At 38.6% G+C, this 22,341-nt stretch overlaps 1 protein-coding gene across 1 annotated transcript in view; it reads left to right on the forward strand.

Moving 5' to 3' along the window:
• Positions 1–22,341, forward strand: part of LOC5571499 — a 50,612-nt gene that overhangs the window by 16,320 nt on the left and 11,951 nt on the right. The window contains exon 3 of the mRNA XM_001659699.2: positions 19,820–20,025. Within this exon, the coding sequence (XP_001659749.2) occupies positions 19,933–20,025 (93 nt within the window). The 5' untranslated portion in view covers positions 19,820–19,932. The remainder of the gene's footprint in view (positions 1–19,819; positions 20,026–22,341) is intronic.

The raw sequence follows: 22,341 nt of genomic DNA on the forward strand, positions 1-22,341 counted from the left end.
TTTCAGGGTGTTACTACCATAATCACCCGGTAGATTGTGAATATTTCAACTGTTATTTGTGAAAATAATTAAAATAATATGTATGAACAAAAGATCCCGAGGGGGCAGGACGTTTTGAAAATTCAAAACAAAATTATTATGTGGTTTATGAACAGTCTCTAATGGAAATTGAAGGAGTAAAATATGTCTGACTATTACAAATATGAAATTGCGCAGTCCAACAAAGCTGTATGGATATGGCGAAATCGGTTTTATTTATATTACAATTAGTTCATATACCTTTTTCCAAATTCCAGACATTTAGGAATGGACAGTAAATCGTGAAGCCCAAGCAAGCCGGTTCGTTTTTCTTGGCAAAGTAGTATTTGTTTTCCTTTCTCGTTTTGCGTACTTTGCTATGCAGTGCTACGTAAAGCTCAAGTTGAAAGTGGTTTGTACATGCTCAGTGAAGTAGTAATTCGTCACATTAGGTGTCAGCATTAATTTTATTTCACTAAAAAAAATCATATTACCAAATAATATATTTGTAATCATATTTATACTTAAAAAATCTTTTTATCGTGGTCTAATCGCTTATCGAAGTGTGATCCTAAGCATAAGCATGAGCATTGATGACCGTACAATTCGTAGTTGCTACTCCGTGATTGACCAGAATAATCGAAATTGCACAAGGAGCTAGGAGATCCATCTTCAATGTACACTTTCGAGAACTTCAAAAATTGAAAAGCCAATAACGGCACCGGCCCCGTCCTTACACTCATCGGGGAAGGGAAGGAATGTTAGTGTGACATGCATATTGTTACTAGAGACCGAGATCACCTCTGCATCTCCATGGTTGTCACGGGAATAAGTTAAGTAGGGAGGAATCATAGCTGCATGATCAGGATTCACCTTGATAAGTGATACGATTCATGCAAGCTTAGTTCAAAATATCACCACCTATAAGTACTCTAAAGACAACGAGAACATACGGTGAGCAGTGCCGGATTTGGGCTTCGGTGGGCCCGGGTCTGAACTCTTGAGGGGGGCCCTTGGTACAAAATGTGTGGAAAATGCTAAGTAATATAAAAATGAAATATTCGGAAAAATTCAAAAAAAAAATTTTAATACTTCACGAATTATACTATAACCACATCACTTCATGAATGTTACGTAAAATAAATCATATGTATCAATTATTTGAAAAGTCTTACACAATATATGTTAAGATTGAATTTCAACTGAATCATTCTCAATCAAATTAAAAATATTCCTTTTCCAATCAAGACAATACGATTATCGAGATTTGGATAACAATAATAAAAATGAACTAATATTTTTTCAATTTAATTTAATTAACTTGAATGTCATTTGTTATTGAAGAAATAAGCGAAACGGTTAGCTTTGGTATTATATCGTGAGGTAATTTCTGATTCCCTACCTTTATTGTTAGAAAAAAAAGATCTTATCGTGACTCGATTAAACTTTAATCTTTGAAATACTCAATTTGTTTTGCGTAACGCTAAAACAACAAACAATTATCAAGCTTTGTTTCAATCAGGAATTAAGTTAGTCTTTGAGTACAAGGAGCAATTGCTTTCAGAAAAACTCATGATCATCACTCGCGGTGTAATAACAACTTCCAGAACTAGCTACATAAGCTTTATTCAAGGCTCATGTTTTAGTTCCTTACTTTATAATTACTGTTCGAGATATTATCAACAGTTTGAAAAACTATGCTCGCTTAGACAACCTGCAGATGGTGCTATAGTTTCTGTGAATAGCTCTCGAGCAGAAATTTTGCAAAGACCATAGCAAAATAACCTTGATATTTTATCCACTGGGGCTAGTAATTTAGGGATCGGTTCAAATATTCTTGTATTTAAATTCTGTAGATTTCAGTCAAAACTAAGGTCAATTTTAAACTTTCAGTAAAAATTGCAATATTTAAACAAAACCATGAAAATAATAATGCAAAATTAAAAAAAAAAACAGACACCATTGGAAAAGAGTAACAGTAAAATATGGAAACATCAAATTTCTGGTAGAATTTCGATGTGTTTGATAAGTTGGTAGTTTTACTACTCTGACAGTAAAATCAAGAAAATGTATGAATTACCGAGTATCTTCGATTTTACAGTATCATTCCAGAACATAGAGCACTGTAATTTAATCCAAAAGGCTGTTACTTGCTTTGAATGTTTTCATTGGATCAAGGTTTTTTTTCCCAGCCTTGTTTCTGAAAGCAGCCTCGATGAGATTCTCAAACAAAACATTAATGTTGCTAGTCTTCAATCTACGAAGTATACCGTATCTACGCTAACGCTAACCTGGATGGTTTTTATTGCCGAATAGAAGGATAAAAAATACAGATGAAAATCGTATGAAATTTAATGCTAACCATAAAACGATATCTCCGATGCATTTTAAATTAAAGATTCATCTTTCACTTTTTTTTTTTTCAATTCTTGGGGGGCCCCTCAATCGGGGGGCCCGGGGCACTTACCCCCTCGGCACCCCCCCAAATCCGGGCCTGCTTGCCTCACGATATACGAATTCGAAAATGGCAACTTTGGCAAAGAAAGCTCTCAGTTAATAACTGTGGAAGTGCTCATAAGAACTCTACGCTAAGAAGTATGCTCTGTCTCAGTGAGGACGTAATGCCAAGAAGAAGAAGATGATCCCAAAACACAGACAACGTAACTTTTGTACGCACAGACATAAGGTTAAGTGTACTATATATCAAACCATTTTCATTATTCTACCAGTTTTGTCATCTTCTTTATAAAAAATCTTTATTCAATTTTGCAATTTTGAAGCATGATATAACCCATTATTTGCAAAACATTAAAATGTGAATGGTTTAACTTTCGAGTGTAACATTCTTCATCTATAAAGTTACTTACTATCTTCAATTGATCGTTACCGTATTTAGAGGAGTACCAATTTCGAATCTTAACTATAATGAAGACCCTATCTTTTCTTGAAGATCTACGTCGCAGACACTCTTACACATCTTCGAACAAGCATCTCAGTTTTTATTTTACTTTGTCATCCTATCATAGATCAATAAAGGCCAGCCAGCAAAAATAGGGCAAACGAACCACCCATAAAACATCGTAACACCTCTTCTTCATTGGTCGAGAGCGTTTTATACGATAAATTCCAAGTGTCTCTAAACATCGACAGTAAAGACGAACACTTCCATAAATACCTACACACATACGGCGTCAATTCCAATGCCAGCACTCTCATATTTCCGTTTGCATTCCTTCGCCAACAAAGAAGGGACACTAAGCGGGATGATTCCAGATAGATAAAATAGGAGAGCAAAAAAAAGCATTCAAGCTTTCTTATGGTAATTCCAGAGATCAAAAAGGATAATTTTTTTTTTCTGAAATACTAAGAAGAGAAGGAACGAAGATTTCCTTCTGGCACGGCGGCAAGCTTCTTCGGTGGTACTAAGATCCAGTATATGTATAAATCTTGAATTGGCGAAAAGGAGCTGAATATTATAATCAAACGCAGCGTGAAGCATGGGGTTCCTACCCTCTCAACATGTCGACAGGGACCAGGATGCAGGGGGATGGCCGGTTTCTCTAGCAGCGGTTTTCAGATCGTGATCCGCGATGCCGCACTTCATAAATTTACTACAAACTACAAGAAAATGAATGAACAGAATGACGTGAATATAATTACTTGTACACTAAATAATACGTTATTCATACGCAACTAGGGTGTCTATTAGGCAACTACATGTCTATTACGCATAAACCAGCCGACGGTGTTTTGAAAAAAAGAAACTGAAGTTCGTAGACACAAAAGCCAATTTGGACAAATTGAGATGTAAAATTGTGAAAAATAATGGAATTTTTCTGGTAGGCTTCGATCCCACGACTCCCAATACGCTAGAATGGGCGCGTTAACCAAATACGCTACAGAACGGATAACGATTCTGCAGCGCAATCGGCCAACCTGAAACCAAAGTCCGTCACGACCCCATATTCTCGTTCACAACCCTACACCTCCTTCAATTGCGCTGCTGGGCACTAGCTATCGCTATAGAATGTTCGGGGATTATTTATCATGCCAGTAAACTAAAACACCTGTTGGGAATAATTTGAAAAAATGGACAGCATATTGAGTAGTTTTTTTGTACAACAGGAAAAACAGCATATTTAGTACAAAAATAGCTTGTTTTTTGGTTCTTCTTCTTTCTTCTTTCTGGCATTACGTCCCCACTGAGACAGAGCCTGCTTCTCAGCTTAGTGTTCTTATGAGCACTTCCACAGTTATTAACTGAGAGCTTACTGTGCCAATGACCATTTTTTGCATTCGTATATCGTGTGGTAGGTACGAAGATACTCTATGCCCTGGGAAGTCGAGAAAATTTCCAACCCGAAAAGATCCTCGACCGGTGAGATTCGAACCCACGACCCTTAGCTTGGTCTTGCTGAATAGCTGCGCGTTTACCGCTACGGCCCTATACAGTTCTTATACAGTTTTATGAAAACAAAGTTGCTTTAAAACTATCAAAGCTTCATGCTCCGAAAGACAAAGGATCTGAAGGCCCCTGCTCTTCTAGAGAAGCATGCAACTAAACGAAGCATTATTCGACCCAGCAGAAAATCGATGGCTGCTGAAATGTACGAATCATAAAGCTGGGAGATTTTCATTCCGGGATGGTGATAAAAATAGAGCAAGCGGCGGGACCTCTTATCATTAGTCTAAATATTTGATTGACGGCGGTTGAAACATTATTATATTTCCGGGAAATTTTTCATCCGCTCAGTTTGCTCGGCTCGGAAGCTGAACAACAAAGAGTATTTGCTTAGCTGTGGGCCGGGCTGAGCCTTTGTGGCCCAACAGTGATTGTTCGAGAGAAGCGGTGGGCGAAGCATTTTGCAAGTACGTTTAGCCTGTAAGAAAGCAGCATTTCGGAAGCTGTTTACTGAGTAAGCCTTAGAAATCATATTTGATTGCTGGTTCACCTTACCATGTCGAGATATTTGATATGGCATTGAGGACGGCTTAAACTTTTCGAAATCAATCGTAGAAGAAAGCTTCTCGAAAAATGGAGAGAAGGCTCCAATGAATATACATCTTATTTTATCGTGGCCTAGAGCTATATCTGCACATTAAAAGAAGGTTATCCTTCCCAGTAAACACAAACTCGTATACGATAGCGCATAAGAGTACAAATGTGGAGGCGATATACGTACATGCGCCATAAGACTGCGTGCAAGATGTTCGTATATCGCCTCCACATGTGTACTCTTATATCCCACCATTTACGATGGTGTGTTTACTGGGTTCGCCGATAGGGCAGGTAGCAGGTAATTTGAACTCCTCCCCTTTTCATACCAAGAGTACCCATTCTAATTGTATCAAATCAAATGGAAAAACCCTGCCGTCACAGGAAACTTCTACTCCACCTCTTCGTCTACCGAAAATTCTAACGGAAAATCATCAGATAATGTTCCCACTTCAAGCGATATGTCTGCTTCTGATTTTCATTTTCTTATTGAACAATTGAATCTAATGATTGATACAATGTTCAAAGCCAAGCCCAAATCAGTGTAAAATTTGCTAATCAAATTGTTATTGCATTACGTTTTTCTAATGGATCCACATAATAATTATTTAAATATTTTAAATTGGAATGCTCGTTCCTTGAATAGTAAAGAGGACGAGTTGTTATTTTATTTACAGCTAATGACGTGCATATAGCAGTTATTACTGAAACATATTTAAAACCTGGATTCAAACTTAAAAAAGATCCTAACTTTTTTGTTTATCGTAATGATCGGCATGTGGGGGAGTTGCAATCTTCATTCATAGGCGTATAAAACATCAACTGTTTTCATCATTTGAAACTAAAGTTTTTGAAACTTTAGGGCTTTCAGTTGAAACACAGCTTTGTAAATATACTTTCATAGCTGCCTATTTGCCTTTTCAATGCTATGGACAGCAAGTTAATTTGCTCCAAACTGACTTGCGAAAATTGACTCGCAATAAGTCAAAATTTTTTGTCATTGGTGACTTTAATGTCAAACATCGGTCATGGAATAATTCTCAAAGTAATTCCAACGACAGAATTTTCTTTGATGAATGCTCTTTAGGATATTTCTCAATTCAATACCCTGGCAGCCCTACGTGTTTTCCCTCTTACAGAAATCCTTCTACAATTGATTTGGTCTTAACCGACTGTAGTCATCTTTGTAGCCAATAAGTTACTCATACTGATTTTGAGTCTTATGGGACATGATCACATGTTACGTTTTAAATATCCCATGAAGCGATTCTCAATCCTATCAGCTCCATTTTCAATAATTTTCAAGCCGACTGGAATATATATGAAACATATATTGACTCTAATCTTGCTGTTAACATTTCGTCACAAACAAAACTTGATATTGACAATACTCTTGGAACTTTAACAAATTCCATTGTTGAAGCCATAAGCATTGCAATTCCAAAATGAGAAGTAAAATTTGAATCCGTGATTATAGACGATGATCGTAAACTCTTGATCCGTCTTAAAAACGTGAGAAGAAGGCAATCTCAACACATTCGCGATCCTGCTATGAAAATTATATAGCAGGATTTGCAGAAAGAAATCAAAAAACGTTTTTCACAATTAAGAAAAACAAATTTTGAAAATAAAATTTCTCAATTGAACATTGACTCTAAGATCTTTTGGAAATCATCTAAAATTTTGAGAAAACCTCAGAAACCAATACCGGCATTGAAAGAGGAAAACAAATTATTACTAACAAATTGCGAAAAAGTTCAAAAACTTGCTATGCAAATTGAAAGCGCGCTCAATTTTAATTCAGAACTTACTAGTCCAATAGAAAATCAAGTTACGGTAATCCGGGGTAACATTGATCAGCGGGGTAAAATTGATCGCAATGACCCTCTTCGTAAAGAGCTCGAATCAACATTTGTTGATGAAATATTTTCAATGCATGAATGGCGATTCTCTTTCTTCTAATCATGAGCTAATAAACAATAGGGTTTTTGCGTAAATAAAGTTGTGTTCATGCGTAAATTTTTCAACTTTTGTAAACAATGATTTTCATGATTATGGATGACACCATAAGAGAATCATGTCTCACATGAGTTCTGTAAACGATATGAGCAAGCGAAATGCGTTTGTTACTAAAAATGACATCGCCGAAAACGGCTTCGTTGTCAAAATTTTCATAAATATGTTCAATAAAACATAGTTCACAAATTACTATAAAGCGTGAAGAATTTCCTTAGGAAATTGCATACATTTAGGCGTATTCCACAATTTAAGGTGTTTTTAATTTTAAAATAACTCAAAAAGTAAATGACTTACAAGAGTTTGACCTTCATACTCGGCTTCAGGGACCATGATTTTAGTAAGTAATGATATTTTCAATATTACCGAACGATGTTTTCATGGTGTGATCAATGTTACCCCATATCAGCTAAATCAAAAACTCACTTCAAACATTTTTTTAAACATGCTTTAAACTTTCAGAAAACAAAATACAGTACATAAACACGAGCAATGGGTGGCAGTACTTGTTTTAAAAACATAAAATTTGCAACACATGCATTTTCAAATCAAATGTTTAAGAAATATTCAAAAAAATGATCAATGTTACCCCGGATTACGGTACTCAGGACTTCGAAAATAATCTTAATCAAGAGAACGTTTTCGAAAATTCCTGGACGACTGATTTGGAAGAAGTTAGAACTATTATTAAAAAAATTCAAAAATATGAAAGCTCCTGGCGATGATGGAATTTTCTACATCCTCATCAAGAAACTTCCAGAAAGTAGCTTAACATTTTTAGTTGAAATATTTAACAAATTTTGTTTTCCTCTTTCAATGCCGGTATTGGCTTTTGAGGTTTTTTCAAGATTTTAGATATTTTTTTTTTTTTGGTGGTAAAATTCAGTTTTATTTACAGGTCATTTCAGGGTACAATACAGTTATTTACAAGTCAAAGACAAACAGTTATTTACACATCGAGATGAAAATTAAGTTGGTTAACATCAATTAAACCGTTAACGTCATTAACGAAGCAGATGTATTTTACAAAAATTTTTAGCATCTCAACTCTTGTTGTTTTCCTTATTCCGGGCAACGCCGGTCGCATCAGGTCTTCGAACGATAACCGTCTCCATCCATCCATCAGCGCGGTTAGCCTCTGTTGTACGACCGTCCATGCCGGGCCGACACGAGCACATTCGCTGAATTTATGCCGGAGCGTTTCGATTTGTTGTCCACCGCAGTGCACGCAAAATTCATTCTCTGCTCTCCGCATCACGAACAGCAGTTTGCGGTGCTCCCACTTCTCGTTTACCAACAGGTATAACTTGGTTCGTTCCGCCGAAGAGAGCTGCTTAACGTGGATGCTACGCCACGCACGTGGCCAGTCAATCGTTGGATGATTTTGTTCCACCTTGGGCAAGTCCGTCTGCGCGACGAAATGCCGATGGATGAGATCGGCGGAGGGGTTTTCTTGGATAGGGGGTGGAATGTGGGAGTAATTTGAAAGGATTATTTTCAGGTCGGGATTATCGATTGAAATTGCTGGGCGGGGATTGTCGTGGAAAATAAGGGATTTATAATAGGGAAGGGAATCGATCTCTTTCAGATGACGATTGATGGCGAGTGATTTTGCCTTCAACGCTGGCAGATGAAGGTTTAAGCCCCCATGCTCCTTGCTGCGCGCAAGCTGCATCATCGGAACGCGGGCAGGCATTCCTCTCCACAAGAACGCGCCCATCGTGGAGGTGACTTTCGCCGTGTGTACACCTAGTGGTGGTAGCACCGACGAAACGTACCAAAGCTTCGACGTGCCGAACGTATTTAACATAATCACTTTCTGGTGTAAGGTGAGCAAACGCAGCGAGTGTAGCCACATTTGTTGCGCAAACTTCCCCACCAGCGCATTCCAATTTATCGTTGTCATCAGTCGTATGGAGTTTGCGAAACTGATACCCAGAATTTTAACTACATCGGCTGTCTGTAGCCACTGGGTATTTATCGCATTGCCCTCATAAAAACCAACGTTGATTGACACCGTCTTTCGCAAGTTCAAGCGGGCGCCGGCAACAGCCTCGAACCGAGTGAATATTTCATTCATCAGTTCGATCTGCCCGGCTGACGTCACGATGACGCTGATATCGTCGGCGTATGCGACCAACAAATCGTTGCCGCATGCTTGCTCGAGCCTACAAACCAGGGGGTGGAGGTAGAGCACGAACAGATGCATGGACAACGGGTCACCCTGCCGGACCGAACGTTGAATCTCAAACGGACGTGAGAGACGTCCGTTGATGAGCAGCCGAGAGGTGGATCGACTGGCAATGCGCGAAAGAAGAGCGATGAGATCCCGATTAAAGCCGAGCGAGCACATGGTGTCGAAGAGGAAAGAGTGCCGGACCCGATCGAATGCGTTCTCCAAATCAAAGCTGATAAGCTTGCCGGCGCGCCGGTGGTGACGGAGACTCGCAATCCGATCTTTCAGAGCCAGAGTGGCCTGAAAAATGTTACGCTCCGAATTGGAGCATTTCTGCCCGTCGCTCAGCACGTGGTGGGCTCGCATGACGCACTCTAGCCTGGTCTTGAGAATGCGCGAGAGAAGTTTGTAATCGCTGTTGAGCAGCGAGATGGGTCGATAAGAACGGGCCGTGTTGTCGCTTCCCTTCTTCTTCACCAGCACGATGATGCCCTCCACAAAAGCAGGGGGAAGGTTGCCTGCTAGTGCTTCGTTGAGCAAGAGATTGAGCTCCCGATGGATTACATCGAACATGCGGAGATAAAATTCTCGTGGGATGCCGTCATTGCCGGGAGAACGCCGCGGGGCACTCGCTCTGATGGCAGAAAGTATTTCTGCTGTGGTGATCTCGTCCGTGCAGGCTTGATTGATGGGATCATCGGGAGGGATCACACGCTCGCATGCAAACCCGTCATCGTTGTTGTCGTCTGCTGCTTCCTCTGTGTACAGACCCGAGAAGAAGTTGAGCAGATTTGCTTCGATCGCTGCTGGCTCGGCAACGGTCTCATTCTCCTCCGTTCGCAACTGGGTGATAACGGTCCTCTTCCTTCGTCTCTCCCCCAACTGAAAAATCGATACGGGTTCTCCCGCCACGTATGTCTCGTTCATACGCATAAACATGTGCGAGAAATTTCGCTGAAGCGCCAACATTTCGCCTTTCAAGCGATTGATTGTGGCCAACATTTCTGGGTGTTGGTAGTACCCATCGTACGCTAGCCGTAATTCCGCATATAGACGCTGATGTGCGTCATGGAATTCGTCATAGACGATTCGTGATTTGCGTTTGAAGAAGGTTTTGATTTTTGGCTTAGCGTACGAAAGCCACCACTCGATCCACGACCCGTAATTTCTGCGCTGCCGAGTCCAATATTGCCACTGTGTTTGGAACTCGGCAACGTTCTCGTCGGTGAGAAGAGACGGTCGAAGGGACCAGAAACCACGGCCGGGCTCATTTCCTAGCTGGGGGAGGCAGACACGAAGTGTCAGCGCTTTGTGGTCCGTGAACGAACAGACATGCGTATGCGCGGTACGCAAATGCTCCCGCAAACCGCTGCTCACATATATGCGATCGAGGCGCGATTGTGCGTTCCGGCAAACGTAAGTGAAACCGGCATCTCGGGGGCGCAACTTTTCCCACACATCGTGGAGCTGCAACTGTTGCACAGCTGTTTTGAGGGCCGGGCTGGTGTTTGCGCTAGACGAATCGCATGCTCGAAGCACGCAATTGAAATCGCCAGCGAGGATAATGTGTTGAGTGGGATGGCGGAGATAGTAGGCTAGAGTGCCGTTGAAAAAATCCTCCCGTGCTGCGCGCTGTGCAGAGCCGGACGGAGCGTAGAGGTTGCAAATCGTGGTATCGTGCACTCGCAGAGCGATAAGGCGGCTATCCAGGCTTTTCTCGACGTGAGATACCTGAATGTACTCCTTCAGAGCAACAGCTGTTCCTCTTCTCGTGTGGTCTACATTCGTGTATACGACGAAGCCAGGCAAGGAGAGCTGGTCGTTTTCCACTTCTTGCAGACACACAATATCGAGGCTTTGGCTGTGGATGAAGGTGCGCAGCGCCGCTAGTTTCGTGGGATTGGTGATGGTGCCGATGTTGAGGGAAGCGATATTGTAGGATGTGAGAGCCATTACTGTTGTGAATCCTCATCCTGCTCGTCGTCATCGTCTTCTCGGCGTGGCTTTTTGCCGGGTGGTCGGCCTCTGCTTCGCCTGCTGCTCGTGGATGCCGACGATTCATCGGTCTCGTTGCCGTTGCCATTCTTGCTGTGCGATCGCAGCGCATGGATTGGCTTTTTGAACAAGTCCACCACAGCAACATTGGGTTGGGTAGCTTCGGTGGCTTGTTGTGTCGTTCGGTGAGATGACGACGGACCTTGCGCACGATGCTGATGCGGGCTGGGGGACGCCGTTAAATCAATCTTGTCGGATTGACTGTTGCTTTTCGTCGCCGGGGCAGACTGTTCGGTCCGACTCGGAAGCTTCGGCAGCTCGGGAAAAGCAACCGGTGAGGCGAGCGATGGCGCGGTAGAAGCTACCGATTTCGTGTTCGGTGGTTTCACACCGGACGATTTTTTCGGTGGCTGACGGATGCCACTTTGCTTCGCTACGTTGGCGTAGCTCTTCTGCACCAGCAGTTTTTTATTCTGGACACATGATATGCCAGAGTGTGCCTGCTCTTTGCAGTGTTTGCATGAGAGCACCTGCCCCTTGTACACCACATACGCTTGCTGCCCATCGATGGTGACCCACGAGTCGATGTTTCGGTTTAGTAGCATACGGGCAGACCATATGCCGAGTGGTATGCCGGCGAACTCGTAGCTCTCTCCCCACGTTAGCTCGTGAACCGAGATCACTTCACCAAACACACGCAAGAACTCCACGATCTTCTCCTTCGTCACGTTTTCGGGTAGGTCATGGACCTTCACTTCGACACTTCCATCCTCGATGGTTATTCGAAGCTTGTGCTTCTTCCCGTCTATTTCCACTTCGTGACGTCCATCGTGTTCTTCAACAATTTTCTGTGCGAGCGTCAGGTCGCCGACCTTGACGAACGCACATTGTTCACCTCTACTACACTGTAGTCTCAACACATCTTCCTTCTTCAGGCCGAGCACTGTGCGGCAAAAGCCGTGCACCTTTTCGAACGACGGCTTCACGGGGAAGTTCGAATAATCGATTCGAAAGGTGTTTTCTCACCTCATCGCGTAATCACCACACACGCGACGCGGCACAACGGAATATCGATAGAACGATCTGAAAAAAATGCCTGACTAATGAGGAGCGCAGTCGTAAAAACGTCTATGCGTCTCAGAAGCTGAGCGATAACTAGATAATTTCCAAAGAGCTTAGAGCCAGGGTCCAATTGAGAAACTTTATTTTCAAAATTTTTGTTTCTTAATTGTGAAAAACGATTTTTTGATTTCTTTCTGCAAATTCTGCCATATAATTTTCATAGCAGGATCGCAGGAGCGTTGAAATAGCCATCTCCTCACGTTTTTCGGACGGATCAAGAGTTTAAGATCATCGTCTATAGAGCGGTTCCACACGAAATCGTCCATAAAATGCTGAAATCTGACATCTTCTTCTTCTTTCTGGCGTTACGTCCCCACTGGGACAAAGCCTGCTTCTCAGCTTAGTGTTCTTGTGAGCACATCCACAGTTATTAACTGAGAGCTTACTATGCCAATGACCATTTTTGCATGCGTATATCGTGTGGCAGGTACGATGATACTTTATGCCCTGGGAAGTCGAGAAAATTTCACACCCGAAAAGATCCTCGACCGGTGGGATTCGAACCCACGACCCTCAGCTTGGTCTAGCTGAATAGCTGCGCGTTTACCGCTACCGCTATCTGGGCCCTGAAATCTGACATGTACCATTCCAATTTGGATGAAACTGCGCAGATGTATTAAGTATATGAGACGAAAATTATCTCATATAATTGGGGATCGTTTAGAATCGAGGGTAACTTCTGATAAGGGCATATGTATTTTTGGCATCACCATTTAAAAAAAATTGTACCTCGGAAACCGTTTGTTATAGAGAAATAGTGTCTGCAGACACTCATGAGGAGGGATGGTAGACAATCAAATAGGCTTTGTAAAAAAAAATATACACTGAAAAAAAAATACTATTATTTTCATAAAAAATCGAAATTAAACCTTAAAACATAAATTGCAAAAAAATAGGTATCTTCGATTTTTTTTCAAATTTTTTTTGTAAAATTTCAATGTAAAACTAGATGTTTTAAGCACAGTTTCAACATGGTGCAATCTAAAATAAAAAAGTTTTTCAAAGAGCAACTTTTGGTGCATTTCTGAAAATTCAATTTCTGGCCGTAGAAAAAACGTTTTGATGCTGTAATATGATTCTTCATCCAAAAACAATTCAAAATGCTATTAACAATGATCTTCCTAAAACTAGCCGTTTTCTAGATATTTAGGATTCAATTATTTTCGTATTTTCTTAAGTTTTATTATCATAAAACCTAAGAAAATACGCCCATTTCATAAGTTACTCCAGATGCTCCACCAACAATGTTACGTTTATCTCTTTCCACATTAATATCCCATGTTTTAAGGGCAGTTTCAACATGGCGCAATTTAAATTTTTTTTTCTAAGAGCAACTTTTGGTGTATTTCTGAAAATTTAATTTCTGGTTATAGAAAAGGCGTTTTGATGCTGCAATATGATTTTTTATCCAAAAACAATTCAAAATTCTAATATCAATGATCTTCCTATAAGTTACCGCTTCAAGATATTTGGGATTGAATTATATTAATATCATAAAACTTAAGAAAATACGCCCGTTTACATTATTACATTATTCCAGATGCTCCATCAACAATGTTACGTTAATCTCTTCCCACATTATTGGGTATTTCGTTCACCACTGGACTGCGCAGTCAGTTTTCATAAGTGCGAGAATGTAAATAAAAGTGCGATCCTGCATCAAATCTTGTTGGTGTCTTCAGCGCACTTATTCTACGATTTATAATGAATGAGTGTCCCAGATTCAAATTTTACTTCACATTTTGGAATTGCAATGCTCTTGGCTTCAACAATGGAATTTGTTAAAGTTTCAAGAACATTGTCAATATCAAGTTTTGTTTGTAATGAAATGTTAACATCAAGATTAGAGTCAATATATGTTTCATATATATTCCAGTCGGCTTGAAAATAATTGAAAGTAGAGCTGATAGGATTGAGAATTGCTTCATGGGATATTTGAAATGTAACAAGGACATGATCAGAATCAAAATCAGCATGAGTAACTAATTGGCTACAAAGATGACTAGAGTCGGTTAAGACCAAGTCAATCGTAGATGGATTTCTAGAAGAGGAGAAACATGTAGGGCTATCAGGGTATTGAACTGAGAAATATCCTGAAGAGCACTCATCAAATAAAATTCTGCCGTTGGAATTACTTTGAGAATTATTCCAGGACCGATGTTTGGCATTAAAGTCACCAATGACAAAAAATTTTGACTTATTGCGAGTCAATTTTCGCAAGTCAGTTTGGAGCAGATTAACTTGCTGTCCAGAGCATTGAAAAGGCAAATAGGCAGCTATGAAAGTATATTTACCAAACTGTGTTTCAACAGAAACACCTAAAGTTTCAAAAACTTTAGTTTCAAATGATGAAAACAGTTGATGTTTTATACGCCTATGAATGAAGATTGCAACTCCCCCACATGCCCCATCAAGTCGATCATTACGATAAACAAAAAAGTTAGGATCTCTTTTGAGTTTAGATCCAGGTTTTAAATACGTTTCGGTAATAACTGCTATATGCACGTTATTAGCTGTAAGAAAATTAAACAGCTCGTCCTTTTTACCATTCAGAGAACGAGCATTCCAATTTGAAATATTTAAATTATTATGTGGATCCATTAGAAAAACGTAATCCAATAACAATTTGATTTGTAAATTTTACACCTACTTGGGATGCCTCAGTCATAGTGGTGGTTTTGAACATTGCATCAATCATTTGATTCAATTGTTCAGTTAGAAATTAAAATCAGAGACAGACATATCACTTGAAGTGGGTACATTTGATGATTTTCCGTTAGAATTTTCAGTAGACGAAGAGGCGGAGTAGATGTCACCTGTGGCGGCAGGGGTTTTTCCATTTGATTTGAAACAAGTAGAATGGGTACTCATAGTACGAATAGGGGAGGAGTTCAAATTACCTGCTACGATATCGGCAAAGGATTTTCCATGGATAGTTACATTCGAAATTGAAAGATTCGAACGGCTACCCACCGGATTATAATTAGTGTGTGAATGAGCATGATTATGATCTACCTGATGGGTATGTTTCCTAAACAAGCGATCGTGAACTAAAAATAAGCAATGTTCGATACTCTACCAGGAAACGACCGTTATCGTAACGGATATTATCTTTCATCTGCCTGGTACGAGCCTCGACGACTCGCTCACGCGAAGGACAGGCCCAAAAATTTGACTTATGATTGCCCTCGCAATTCGAGCATATAAACTTTCTGGTATCTTCCTTCACTGGACAGACGTCCTTGACGTGAGAAGAACCTCCGCAAATCATGCATTTAGCATCCATGCGACAATTTTTTGTACCATGACCCCACTTTTGGCACCGACGGCACTGAGTGGGTTCTGGTAATTTCCTCCAGGTTTCTGGAAATGTTCCCACGTCACACGGACATCGAACAAAAGTTTTGCTTTTTCTAAAGCTTTAATATCATTTAGTTCTTTTTTGTTAAAGTGAACTAAATAATATTCTTGAGAAAGCCCTTTCCGAACAATGCCAGATTGGGTTCTCTTTTTCATAATTATTACTTGGACTGGGGAAAATCCAAGTAAATCATTTATTCCATTTTTGATCTCTTCAGGTGACTTATAGTCACTTGAGAGACCTTTCAAGACAACTTTGATCAAACGTTCAGTTTTGTCGTCATAAGTAAAAAATTGTGCTTCTTCTCTTCAAGATATCTGAGAAGAAGTTCACGATCTTTAAGAGTTTCCGGCAAAACGCGACAGTCTCCTTTCTTTGCGATTTGGAAGGAAACCTTGATTCCCCTAATGGAGTTCAAGTTCTCCTGGCTAAATCCCCCAAATTCGGAATAACTGACGATAGGCGGCACTCTTTGCTTCCTCACTTGAATCAAAGAGCCTGGGCTAGAGGCTGTTTCGATTTGGTGTTCGGAAAATTTGTCTAGAGCATCGAACGGATTGCTCATTTCGATACAATTATCATTATTATTCATTTCACCCTTGGAAGAAAGTTCGCATTCCGGGGAAGCGTCCTTTCTTCCATTCTTGCCACGTGTAGTGACAGTTTTAAATTCCACTTTTTTGGAAGGAAGTTTCCTTTTGTGTGTTGTTGATACCATGTTTAATGAATAAACGAAAGAAGACGTGACCTTCGAGAGGTTTTTTCCCAAGACGGTTTTCAAGAAGGATTATCACCGCTAGCTTTCGCCAACGAGTCCAACGAAAAATCGAAGGCACGGGTCCAAACAAGGATCATAAAGGGATCAATAGTGGAAAAATAGTACTGAAAAGTACTATTTTAGTAGCACTGAAAAGTACCATTTTCAATTTTAGCACTGAAAAGTACTGTTTATGTAGCACTGAAAAGTACTGTTTTATTGCTTTAGGTAGTTTTTAAGAAAACTTCCAAGAGCAGAGAGAATTCGTGTACGTACAGCACGAAAGCACGATACGCACTGACTATCGCGCCAATCAGAGATATTCACAATCAAAATAGGCATGTTTTTGTGAGAGAAACAACAATAACTCCCAAACGGAAAGAGATAGCAAGTTTCATCACTCACCAAATTAGGCATTTTTCAAAGCTCTAAAAGTGTTTCATAAACTTTTGATGAGATATTTCAATTGAAAACGCTAGAGCCAGAAAACCAGTTTTTCTCGGACCACCCTATGTCACCGTAGGAAAAAAGCTCTGAAACAGTCAATTTAAGAGATACAAAAAAACTTGTTTTGCCCAAATTGCTTGAAATTGATTGGTCTACAAATTTGCTCAAGCATGCATACTATAATTTCTACAAATAAGAAAGTTAGTTACACAATTTCTATGAAAATGTGGACCACCCTAATTTTCCATAACACTAAACAAAGAGCCTAACTAATACAAACAATTTTGTAGAAGACCGTATTCGTCTTATGTTTCATTCTAAAGCTCAAAATGCATCTTTCCGTGTAAAACTGCTTTCTGGACCACTGTGCATTGATGTATTTTGCGATCATTCCCGACTAGTGTATTTCAACAAAATTCCAATTATATCAAAATTAGTAACAAACGACAAACATGTTTACTTTTGCTAGAGGCCCTTCGAGTTAGTTGGGAAATTAATAGCACAACTGTTAATAAACCAGTTATCGTAACGAAGCCTGTTTAAATTTCTTTTAAATAAAAATATAATTATAACGCAACTTGTTATGAAGAATCGAATTGCATTTTTCTATACACGGTCATTTTTTTTTCTTGTAAAGAAAATAATTGTTTTTTTTTTGTTTAATTTAAAATATATTTAGTTATTTTTTGTTGAAATTAATACGTTAATTGTTTAAATTTTGTTTATAATTGAGGGTTTTTTATGATTTTTGTTATTTTAACCATCTAATAACTTATTAATCTTATAAATTATTTTGTTACAAGAAACGTGATATCTGAGTATCAAACTCAACAATAATTCTTTTGTGATCTGCTGAGCGGGTCTCAATAATTGCTGGTCAAGTATTTTATTAATTGCTTTTAAGTAAATTAATCAAAGGGCATGATAATAATTTCCTGTTTAAAACATTCATTTTTTATCTTGCTAAACGGTAAGAGCTATAAAATAGGGAAATTAACGTATTCTCTCCTATATTTACGTATAGCCTATGCAAATGAGGAGCTACTCTTACAACTATCTCAACCGTACGAAAACAAATTACTAGTTTGTTTGTTTACATTTGTGCGCTAGCTTATCCCCTCTTGATTCACACTGGCAGAGTTAAGATTTTTTTTCAGGAAACGGTTTTACAAACCTTGAAACTTCTCATGCCAGTGCGACTATTGTCAACAGTCTTATTTTATTTGGCAGCCTTCCCCATAAGAACTGCGGGTTAATCTATTGTTTTATTATCGGCAACTCGAAGTCAACCTCGTTTCAAGTCAGATTTAATTTAATTATTAATAACTCTGCCGAAATTGCTTGTTCAGTCTTGATTATTGTAGCAGGATGAATCTAACAGAACAAAAAACCATCTGAATGTATTCTATGGTGTGTTTTAGTAGAAAAGTAGGAAAAGTGTACAAGTTATGGCCATAGTGGTTCCCTATTTGGTCATGTGTACAATTTCGATAATTTTCACATTTTTAATCTTTTCTAATTTTTTAACTTCAAGTTATATCATATATCTAACTGCTGAAATGCACAAACACTTTTGAAATGTGGAATTATTCAAATTAACACGTATGGCGAAATAGGGAACCATAATGGCCATAACTGGTACATCTACCATACTTATAATTAGTCTTTTCAGTTTTGATTTCCGGTAATAGTTGAATGATGCCGAAGCCGTGTACTATGTACAGATATCCTGGGATATCCGAAATTAATGTACACTGACATTAATGTGATGCATATAACATTTCTTGTTATGTGTGCACATTATCATCCGAGCTCAAGTGTTGTTTATTACCATTCTTCTTCATTTTATGGTTATCCAATTTAACATGGCATTTCCCAAAAGACGAGATAAATCTCATTCCAACGCATGTCACACACAATTGAACTCCAATGCACAAGAATGTCACTCATGCGAGAACGAGCTAAAATTGAAGCTGAGGAAGACACCCTGCTGGCGGATATTACATTTGCCAGAGCTCATTTTCGTAATTACGTTCACTGATGAAGATACTCCTACGAGTGGGTGGATCGGCACCCCCAGACTCCAGCTAGGGTCGAAGAAAGAAAAAAAAAGTTCCCACAATTTCCCGTGTCATGTACAAAAGAGAGCCAGAGGGATACGAAGCGATAGAGCATTTCCAGGCCAAAATGCAAATCCAATATGACATTTCCTATCAAAATTTAGCTTAATTTTCTAGGCTACCTTTTGAAAAAGGGCCCATTAAATAGAAGCATTTCTGTATGAGAATCCGAAAATTGGCACAGATTTCTTGTGGAACGAAAATTAGTGTTTTTCCCCTAGTGATTATTTTAATTAAAATTATATTAATAATATTAAAATTTAATTTAATTAATAATATTAAAATATTATGTTTTTTTTTATAATAAAATTCAATTAGTTTTTTACATACATATTCTAATAATTCCTCCAAAGAAAAAATGCAGTACTCATAAATGTGAAAACTTCCATTTACATTGGAAACTGTCAGTCTGAAATTGCCACTTTCATTTGTGGTTTAAGCTGGAAAAGCTCGATAAGCTCATCGTGAACCATGGAACCGAACTTAATCCAGTCTGATATTTACAGTCCCATCGCCATTCGCTCATTCTGATGGGGCTGATGGGCTCAGACTCGAATATATTTTTTCACTTCCATGATTTATTCAAATTGGGCGAGTGCTGTGCATGATTTCTGAATGAACGGGGTTCGGTTGCTTCTTTGAAGCAGATTGTTGAACAAACGTGTTCCGCTACCGCCATCAACATAATTTGCATCGACGTTTTTTTGTTTGTTCCTCACTGAATTGATATTCGATCATCTTTTGTGACAGCAGGATAATTGCCAAATGTTTTCTATCCCTTCTCTTTTTTCTTCTCTGCGTTTTTTTTCAGGATCCGGACCAAATATAGTTGTAAGGCCTGAAGAGGCACTCATTGTTATTTTTGTACTTATACTATGGATAGGCGCTATTGGGCTTTTCTTCCACCGGTGGGGAAAAATACGAATGCTGGAGCCGTATCAGCCAAAGTTTATTCAACAACATCGAGGTTCCTGTCCGTTGGTGGAGCTGGACTTGGATTTACCACCGGTTCCGCAGGTAGGTAAAAATAGTCAAGTAGGTACGTTGTGCGAAGACAAATTTCGCATAGGGGTCGTCCATTCACGAATTTGTGACGATGTGTGACGAGGGGGAAGGAGGGGTCCTAGCTAGTGGACGTAGCATTTTGAATCACGTCGGTAAAATAAGAGGCGCTGAAAAAATGACATACAATTATTTTTTTATCAAACTTCTTTTTTCATTGTTTGACTTATAAAGTTGGGTTCTAAAGTGATGATTCAGCTTTAAAACATTCATATGACAAGATTGGAAAAAAATGTAAGAAATTTTAGATTTTCTAACAGATTTTTTTATGCTTTAAATAATTATGTGAACATTATATTCATGTAATAATAAATTTGTTTATAAATAAATAAATTTAAACAAAGATAAATGAATTAAAAATTTAGGCTTTAACGACTTGGAAAACATTGTTTTAATTTTATTCATATTTTCTGTTAGAGCATATTTCTTCAAAAAACATGTGTTCGTTTTGGCAAATATTATATTAAAACAAGATGCTCATTCCGTGAATTATGCTCTCAATGTTGCAGAAGATCTCCACCCAATCAACTCATCGATTTGTTTTGATATATCAATGCTCTTGATGGAATAGCCTGAATAAAACTTGATGGAAAAGCTTGGACAACAGATTCGAGTGTTATCGACATTGTTCTATCACTCAATTTTCTTAATAACTCGGTAATTTGAAGAAAGATTTTTTTTAGTATTTATTTGTTTCGTTATAGTTTGTGTAAGATTATTTTAGTATGGGGAACGATAAGGAAGTTAAGCTGAAATATCAATAAAGTTGAATAACTTGTACAATAATCGCTAAGATTTTCTGAACATTTCAAATACTACAAGTGTAATCTTTTCTACATCTGGCACCTGATTGCTAAATGGATTTGAATTTTGATGAAAATGACAAATATCCATTTCAAATAAAATATATCTTATCTTGACCATTTTCATTGAAATCTATTTCCTAACAACGAATAATTAAAAAACGATTCTCTAATACAACTAAATTTCTTTTCAATATATTATAAAATCTATTGTACCCTAACTCGTTACTGTTAGCTTCATCAATCCAATCAAAGATTTTTCTTTTTTTTTCTATATTTTCAGCTGTAAAATAATTTTTCATGGTAACAACAGCAAAACTAATACAATTTAGCCAGCAACTTAAACAGGAGAGTTCTTTTAAAACTGTTTTCCAAATTACTTTTGAGCGCTACTGCAAATTAAACATTTATTCGTTAGATTATCCTTACGTTTCAGTTAGTAATTAATATCAAAATCTGTATTAAACTTTAGAAATCCATTTTTTTGTTTTAACCCAATTGCTAAGGAAAACAAATAAAAAAATTGTAGGGGGGGGGATGCTTGATATGCTACGTATTTTCCAAGGGGGGGTATCAGCATTTGTGACAAAATGCTACGAGGGGGGAGGGGGGTGTAAAAAATCAGTGAAAAAATGCTACGTCATTTATGGACGGCCCCATATTTGGTCCATCTGTACAAAGCGGGCATTGCAAAAACGGAGAGTTGAAGTATTGCAACTCGATTTTTTTTACAAGAAAATTTTAAACATATCAATTGAAATTCGTCACAATAGCGTCGTAATACTTTACAAGTGTGTTTTACATCATGAGCAACAAGGTGGAATAATGTTGAAAAACATTATTCCACCTTGTTGTATGTGCCAGCTAGAACTACTCGACTGACTAACTGATTTTCTTCGGTTCCCTGTGCATCGTATTTTTTTTTTTTTTGATAGATCATAGCCGTAGCGGTAAACGCGCAGCTATTCAGCAAGACCAAGTTTAGGGTCATGGGTTCTAATCCCAACAGTCGACGATCTTTTCGAGTTCGTATCTGCCGCACACATACAAGAATGGTTAATTGCTAAAACTATCAGTTAATTACTGTGAAAGTGCGCATAAGAACACTAAGCTGAAAAGCAGGCTCTGTCTCAGTGGGGACGTAGCACCAGAAACAAGAAGAAACCGTTCAATTAAGTATCAGATAAATTTGATTAGGGTGAATAACCAGCCATATGTCAGTGTGCTAAAATTCATCTTATTAAAAAATTTCAACATCATCTTTTTTCATGTCTAATATAAGGTTTAAAATAAGTATTAGTTCATAAATATCAGTCTGTACCAACTAGTACCAAGCCATCTGTAATAAAAAGTGGGTACCGTAATCCGGGGTATCATTGATCAGCGGGGTAACATTGATCGGAATGACCCCTCCCATAAAAAGTTCGCATTATCATTTATTGATAGAATATTTCCAAATCATGAATGG

The sequence above is a fragment of the Aedes aegypti genome, chromosome 1, assembly GCF_002204515.2.
Source record: "Aedes aegypti strain LVP_AGWG chromosome 1, AaegL5.0 Primary Assembly, whole genome shotgun sequence".
Taxonomy (NCBI): domain Eukaryota; kingdom Metazoa; phylum Arthropoda; class Insecta; order Diptera; family Culicidae; genus Aedes; species Aedes aegypti.